Source organism: Panonychus citri, unplaced genomic scaffold (assembly GCF_014898815.1).
Source record: "Panonychus citri isolate SS breed McGregor unplaced genomic scaffold, ASM1489881v1 Contig00077, whole genome shotgun sequence".
NCBI classification, from domain to species: domain Eukaryota; kingdom Metazoa; phylum Arthropoda; class Arachnida; order Trombidiformes; family Tetranychidae; genus Panonychus; species Panonychus citri.
Window position 1 is genome coordinate 428775 of NW_026515482.1, and position 7247 is coordinate 436021.

The 7247-nt window shown below is 32.0% G+C and overlaps 3 protein-coding genes across 4 annotated transcripts; all 3 read right to left on the reverse strand.

The window, feature by feature from the left end:
* Window positions 1-844: 844 nt before the first annotated feature.
* Window positions 845-4372, reverse strand: LOC128386919 (WD repeat-containing protein 3-like). Its single transcript, XM_053346033.1, has 4 exons — window positions 3747-4372; window positions 1705-3663; window positions 1523-1616; window positions 845-1389 (listed from the first exon to the last, which is right to left on the reverse strand). The coding sequence occupies exons 1-4, from the start codon at window positions 4364-4366 to the stop codon at window positions 1219-1221; spliced, it is 2844 nt and encodes a 947-aa protein (XP_053202008.1). The 5' UTR covers window positions 4367-4372; the 3' UTR covers window positions 845-1218.
* Window positions 4373-4492: 120 nt separating this feature from the next.
* Window positions 4493-5106, reverse strand: LOC128386922 (mitochondrial import inner membrane translocase subunit Tim9-like). Its single transcript, XM_053346038.1, has one exon. The coding sequence runs from the start codon at window positions 4925-4927 to the stop codon at window positions 4661-4663; it is 267 nt and encodes an 88-aa protein (XP_053202013.1). The 5' UTR covers window positions 4928-5106; the 3' UTR covers window positions 4493-4660.
* Window positions 5107-5224: 118 nt separating this feature from the next.
* Window positions 5225-6864, reverse strand: LOC128386921 (metallophosphoesterase 1 homolog). Of its 2 annotated transcripts, none has more exons than XM_053346036.1 (2): window positions 6703-6864; window positions 5225-6603 (listed from the first exon to the last, which is right to left on the reverse strand). In XM_053346036.1, the coding sequence occupies exon 2, from the start codon at window positions 6581-6583 to the stop codon at window positions 5408-5410; it is 1176 nt and encodes a 391-aa protein (XP_053202011.1). In that variant the 5' UTR covers window positions 6584-6603; window positions 6703-6864; the 3' UTR covers window positions 5225-5407. The 2 variants fall into 2 exon arrangements, with proteins under 2 accessions (XP_053202011.1, XP_053202012.1); XM_053346037.1 differs by having other exon boundaries at window positions 5225-6637.
* Window positions 6865-7247: the final 383 nt, after the last annotated feature.

The window sequence follows — 7247 nt, forward strand, 5'->3', positions numbered from 1 at the left end:
ATACAGTCCTCGGCAAAAGTTTAAGGACAACAATCAATCGATTATAACTCGAGTTCTAGTTAAGATAAATTTATAATTTTTTCATAAATATAATAGTCATTGGTAGTAGTTTTGAAAATGAAGAGAAAAATTTTGTACATATTTTTTATTAACTAATTATTTAACTAATTATTAACATTGCATAGCGATCAGCTCGTCAAAAGTTTAAGGACAAACGGCTTTTTGGGTCTACCTTTTTGGTGAAAGGATCAATTTTATTTTTTTTGGATAGTCCCTTAATTGTTCATGGTTATGCATTAGATTTTTGTTGATTTTTTTCCTCTTGAGACATTTTTAAGGCCAAAAAACGAAATAAATGATAAATCGAACCTTAAGTTCGTTTTTTTTGAAAATGACCTCAAAGTAAAATAGTAAAATCATTAGGAAAGATTAATTAAGTGATAATTAATCACTTTAGACCTTTAGAAATGTCTAGTAAATGTATTTTCTCAAGTTATTTGAAGTTCACGATGAGTTTCGGTAATTGCAAAATTCGAAAATTGGCCTCAATTGATAATAATATGCGGTCTGGACTCAAGAAATTTATTACCAATAAATGAAAGAGGTGAGCGTTCAAGATGGCGGACTTGAAAAAATTCTGTGATTCTTTTTTGATAGATTTTGAGGTCAAAACAGTGACGATGTTAATAACATATACTAAATATACATTATAATCAATTGATTGTCCTTAAACTTTTGCCGAGGACTGTATATATCCATGTATACGGTTAATTGGCAGGAAATTGAAGGTCTCTTAATGACAATCAAATGGATATTCAATTCAATTGTACAATCATCATAATCATTATTATGATTGGTTTGATTTAGATGAGTTTTTATTTCTTGCAACAATTTTATTATTTTGAAAGTTTTTTTTTCTTCAATATCTCTTATTGTAGTTACCCTTTTGTACAAGGGAGTTTAATACACACCAACCACAGGTTATAATGAATTAACAATCAGTTAATCATTATCATTATTAATCTGTAATTGTATTATCATTGTAATATGTATGTGATCGGTGTGAGTGTATGTTGTGTATCAATCCGTCAAGATGATAATGGTTATGGTTTTATGGCGATGGTGAAAAAAGGCTTGAGAAAAAAAGTTTGATTAAAGGTAAAAATTATCTCTCGCAATCCAATCAACTGTATAACAATCAATTCGTTGCTTATTCAATTATCGTAAAGATAATATGGGAGCATTTTCAACAATCTTTTTTGCCTTTTTCCGTTTATTACGATTTTTCTCGCGCTTTTTAAATGTCTCATAGAATAATTTCACTTCTTCCCGAGATTCAATTTCAGTTTGAATGAATTGAAGTGCTGATTGATTGAAACCAAATAAATTCTACAATAAAGAGAGAGAGAGAGAGAAAAAAAATGGAAGAAAATAAAAAGTGAGAACAAGAATTAACAATTTATAAGATCAGAAAAAAAAGGTATGAAAGTGAATCAAATTTTCTATTGAATTTTTTATTTACCTTTGTTTCCATCAATTTGGGTTTCATAAGGTTTCTTAATGAATCAATGGTGGGAATAAGTCGAGGTGTTGAGCTTATTTGACCAAAATGAGTTCTAATTGGTGAGAAATAGAGAAAACAATTAGTAAATCATTACAAGTACTGAAAATGTAGTAGTAGAAATTTTAGGGAAAAAAACTTACCTAACAAGGAAACAAATATATTTTAATATTGTTTCCCGATCCCAATCTTTTTCTAGATGATTTGTCAGAATGATTAGTAAATCGGAAACGTAATTAAATGGTAAACTTAATAGGGTCTCTTGGATTTCACTTGGTTTGATACGAGTTAGAATGATGTAAATGTATCTGTATGGGTCATCCGTTTTAAAAGCCGATAGAACTGGATTAGGTGCTATTGGTTTGGGCAACTTTTTACCACAACTTTCAGCTGATTGACATTGAGCCTTGAAAATGGCATTTGATTTGATTTCTTCCTTGAAAATTTCGATTGCTTCGATCAATCGTTCGGTGGCAATTACAGTTTCTTTGGTTGATTTAACGGGTAAAGATGATTCTTTATTACCATCACCGGGAATTATATGATTACTTTCAATTCCACCATCGTTATTTTCATCTAATTCCTCTTCTCTTTCGATTTCTCTTTCTTCTTCGAGGATAAGTAGCTCATCAGTTTCCATCCAAAGTCGAAGTGTTTTATCATGTGAAGCAGAAACAACGTGTTTACCATTAGGTGAACATGCTAAAGTCCAAACTTCCGATTGATGACCTTTAAGGGTCATAATACGTTCATAATTAGTTGTATCCCAGTATTTGATTGTTTTATCTCGGGAACAGGTGAATAGTAACTTTGAATTGGGAACAAATTGGACACAGGTTATGGCCTCATCATGAGCGAAAATTGATCGACGACAATCACCAAAATCTAATCCCCATATTTTAATATTCTTATCACCTGAACCCGTGGCAATGATACTCGAATCATCGGCAATGTCCATTGAAAGAACAGGTAATTTATGTCCATAAAGAGAGAGGAAAAATTTAAGTGTATCAAGGTAGAAAATTTTAACAGTACAATCAAGCATGGAAACTGCTATAAGTCTACTATTAGAACTTATTTTAACACCAAGAACACCTTCATCTGTGGCCAGTGTTCGGGTATGGATTAAAGTGATAACCATTTTGTTGGTTTTAGATGATTTAGTTAGTTCAAGGTTCCAAAATTTAACAGTCTTATCCTCCGATCCAGAGACAATACTTTTTCCGTCCGGGTGAGCACATATTGACCATATTGGTCTACCCGATTCGGATGCTTCAATGGTCTCAATTATTTCCGCTAAGCCAATGTCAAATATTTGAAGTTTACCAGTTTTGGTTCCAGTGATAGCATATTTGTTACCATGAACAAATAGTGAACACAATGCATATTCAAAATCCTCTTTGATGGTTGTTATACATCGGCGGGTTGATCGATTCCACAATTTAAGTGATTCACCACTTGCCGATAGAATCATGTGATTATCTGAGCTAAATGTTAATGTCCGAATGTCAGTTCGATGGCCTTCATTGTCTAATCTAACCATTGGTTCAACCTCAGAATTGACCAGATTATATGAATACATTTCGATGACATTGTTACCCAATAAAAGGGTCACTTTGGCAGCGTTTTTTTGGATAAATATATCACAGAATTTAACTCGACCATTAGCTTTAAATACTTCAAGTCGTTCGATCTCTTCTTTAAGGGTAATGGTTGATGATTCTTCGTTGGTCTCATCTACATTTTGCTCAGCGTTTGTTGCTGCTCTTTTACGACGGGATTTCTCTTTCTTTTGTAAACGTTTTTTGATCTCTTGTTCATTTCGAATCTTGAAACATTCAACATGAGCATCCATTCCATAGCATAAGATGAACCGTTCACTTTTGTCCATACTGAATCCTCGAAAACGGCTACCGTTGGCTCTAAGAATTGACCCATAAGAAGCAACTTTGAACATACTAGTTTCGTCTTTGATATTTTCACTGTCTTCTACTTCATCGTCATCTTCGTCTTCATCTGATTGATTGTTTTCCTTTGCTACATCTTCATCAGATCGAAGACTAATCTTCCAAACCTTGAATTCGTCGCTTCCAGTAATCAATCTGTAAAATGATGAGTGAAAAACAATGCGAGTGGATTAGTTAGATTTGGCAGAATTCGGGGAAAAATGAGAAAAAGTAATTACCTGGTATCATTTTTGAAAAGAATAAAATCTAAAACTTCATTTCTATGAGCGATAAATGTTTTGAAACAATGCTGAGTTTCGAGATCCCAGAATTTGATGGTTCCATCTTTGGAACTTGAAATGATACAATTGTGTAATTTCATGAATTTAACTTGAGTGATTAGATTCTTGTGTCCTTTAAGCTTGAACAGACCAGATTCATTGACAATGTCCCAAACAATTATGGTTGTATCAACAGCCCCAGAAACAAGTCTCATGTTAATCGGATCAAATGAGAGGCAGGTTATGTTTCCCTTGTGTCCATTAAGAGTAACTTTCAATTCAGAGGTAACATAATTAACTAATTGAATGGAGCCATCACTACGACCAATAGCAATTAAAGGTTCATTAACAGAATTAACATTAAAATAAGTGATCATTGAAGAGCCCGAACCAAGAGTGTAAATTAATTGTTGCGTTTTTGTGTCCCAAATGTTGATATGTTGAAGGCCACTGGTGGCAACATATTTATCCATAATTCCGTTGATTGTTACATAGCGTAAACAAGAATCCGGTGAACCAATTAGCCCAAAAGGATCACCATTTGGTATAAACCTTGTATAATCTTTGGTTAGTCCCATTGATTATTATAAATATTACAACGTTAACAATTAATTGGCAAAAAAATAATATAAAGATGAACAGGAAAAGGAAAAGGTGACAAAAAAAACAAAAAATATGAAAACAAGAAAATAAGGAAACCAAAGTAAAGGTGAAAAATTGTCTAATGTTCTTGTAATGGTCCAATAAAATGGTACAAATTGTATTTCACTGGAACAATTAAATGTCTTTGTAACTAATTAATTAAACTAGAAAATATAATGAAGGTAAAACACGTGGAGGAACATGTGAGAAACGCTTAAGGGGCTGGTCTTTTAAGCGGTTGCCTTGTCCAATGGATTCTCAACAGCGTGGATCTCATAGAAACGTTTACTTAACCTTTGATTAACTTTGAAATACTTTTGAACACAATTATCTTCACACTTTTCCTCCTTTGATGTCATTTTACGTTGGGTGAAATCGAAGATACAATCATTGAAACATTGTTCAGCCAATCGATTAAAATCAATCATATACTCTTTGAATAATCTCATCTGGGTTGAAGGTGAATTAAAGTCAGCAGATCCTGGAGGCATCGCCATTTTAGTTTTATTAAAATCAATCGATTGCTTTTCTTACCAAAGTCTCTTTGCTTTAAAACCACAAGTGTAAGATAATTACCAGTCAATAGAAAGCAAATAATTGAATTAACTAAATTTAATTGTAAACAATTTCCCTTTCAAAATGATTGGAATCAAAATCTAAACAAGTAAACATGTGACTCGATGTTGAGAAATTTACGTAGACAGTGTCTCCATCTGGTGGAGGTTTTTATCGAACGGCAGTTTTGATGAATTGAGTTTTTTTTTATCAATGAAAGAGTTTAAATCAACTTTGAATTACTATTCAAAGAAATTGGTTTTTTTTAATAGAAAATCTCAAAGGTAAAATTGTTAGGTACATTTTTGAACATCTTCTAGGAAGGTGCAACTTGTGACTTTGGTTTAGAAAGTTAATTTAGTTTTTTTTGTTTAGTTTAGACAAAAGTTAATTAATCTATTTGTATATGTGATCTAAATCAGTTAATTTTTTTCTTTCGATTTTCTTTTCTTAATTTCGCCTTTGGAGACTGGTTTGTGGTTTTCTTTATCCTTTTTCTTGTTGTCTTTTGGTTTACTTTTAGGTTGAGATTTTGGTGAATGAGAGTCGACTAATTTTCCCATTATCTTGGTTGAGACACAAAGTGTAATTAAACATAAAATTGAAGTGATTACAATTGAAATCTCCGTTGGTAGGAAACATTTAACAATTGAATGATCATTTGGTGAAATTTGAAGAAGAAGATAATTTGGATCTTGTCGATTTCTCCAATTAAATGAGGCAACTGTCCATTCCTGAGAATCATGTTTAGTATGATTAACAACACAACCTGAATGAATGTGACCATTGAAAATTAAACGTGGACGATAACGTTCAAGTAAATTGTCCGATGTACGTTTGGATAAACTTTCCACGCCGGGGGTGAAATTGTTCAATCGATCTTGTCCTTTTTGAGAATCAATTTCATGACAAATATCATCATTAATCCGATATAATGGAAAATGTAACAAAAGAATAGGATCTCCAGGTAGATTACTTTTCGTTAATTGTTCATCAACAACCGATAGATAATTTTCCATTTCTTGGACCAACGAGAAATCAGCGCCTTCAATGGCCATACTGTTGATTGAGATGAACTTGATTCCCTTAATTGTGACCAATTTTGCTAGACTAGAATTGAAAGCTTTCTCCCAGCGTTTACGTAGATATGGATAAGCAGCAACTCGATCATGAAAACCGATATCATGATTACCAACGATAAATATTTTCTCAATTGGATCTTCGATTGAGAAAATTTTTTCAAATCGATCAACATATTTATCAAAACCATTCTCATCAACGGTTAATCCTTCATCTAAAAGATCACCGAGAAAAATGATCACATCAGGCTTACGAATTGATTTAGCTAATTGAAAAGCTATTGACATTTCCCATTCTCTGGTAAATTGGTCAACAGGATGACCTTTACGTTTACCCAAAAGATGGGGGTCACTTAATATCATCACTTTAACGAAATTTTCATCTGAACAATCGGGACAAGGCCAATCACATGGATAAATTGAATAAATGTCCAAAAGAAACAAATTAAACACCAATACAATTGCTCCAAGAAAAGACCAATTTGCAAGTTTAGAAAACATTTTCACCAATAATTTCATGATCCCCAATAATGTAAAAACTATTTCATAAACAATAGAAAAACAAAATCACAACTAAATTATATTAACTAGTTAACTCAACAAAATAAAAATTAATTGTGATGAAAAAAAATACCAACCTTATTAATCCAACACACAAGAAACCAAATTACTGAAAGTATTTAAATTGTTGAGAGATTAATTATGACACATTTAACCTCTAAACATTTCACAATCTAAATTAGATCGAGATGACAATAAGTAATTAATGAACAATTAGCCAATTCTTTTGACCGAATTGCTCTAAATTGGAAAAACAAACAAAACAGTTTTGCTTTTTGCTCGAATAATAGACTTTGTTTGCTATTCTTCGAGAAATTCACACGTGACTTCATTCACATGCTTTTTGTTTTGGTTTAAATTACTTTCGCTTGTTGATTAGTTCATTGATTTTTCTGATTGTTTAATTTTTTCCCTTCTTATAATCGTTAACTATGGATTTAATACCTGATGAGAAATTCGTTGATAAATGGTTGTCTAGAAGTAAATTCAAGGAATCGATGGTCAATGAAATGTTGATGAATCAGTTGGACTATTTTAACAACCGGCGACAAATTGATAAATTTCATGTTTGGTTATTTAATTGTTCCCGTTTAGTTGAATTATCTTTTCAAACTATTTACCT

Coding starts and splice junctions, on each gene's coding strand:
- LOC128386919 (XM_053346033.1), bottom strand. CDS start 4,366: ATGGGACTAACCAAAGATTATACAAGGTTTATACCAAATGGTGATCCT. Junction 3,664..3,746: donor CTTTTCAAAAATGATACCAG/GTAATTACTTTT, acceptor ATCATTTTACAG/ATTGATTACTGGAAGCGACG. Junction 1,390..1,522: donor CCAAATTGATGGAAACAAAG/GTAAATAAAAAA, acceptor TCTTTATTGTAG/AATTTATTTGGTTTCAATCA.
- LOC128386922 (XM_053346038.1), bottom strand. CDS start 4,927: ATGGCGATGCCTCCAGGATCTGCTGACTTTAATTCACCTTCAACCCAG.
- LOC128386921 (XM_053346036.1), bottom strand. CDS start 6,583: ATGAAATTATTGGTGAAAATGTTTTCTAAACTTGCAAATTGGTCTTTT.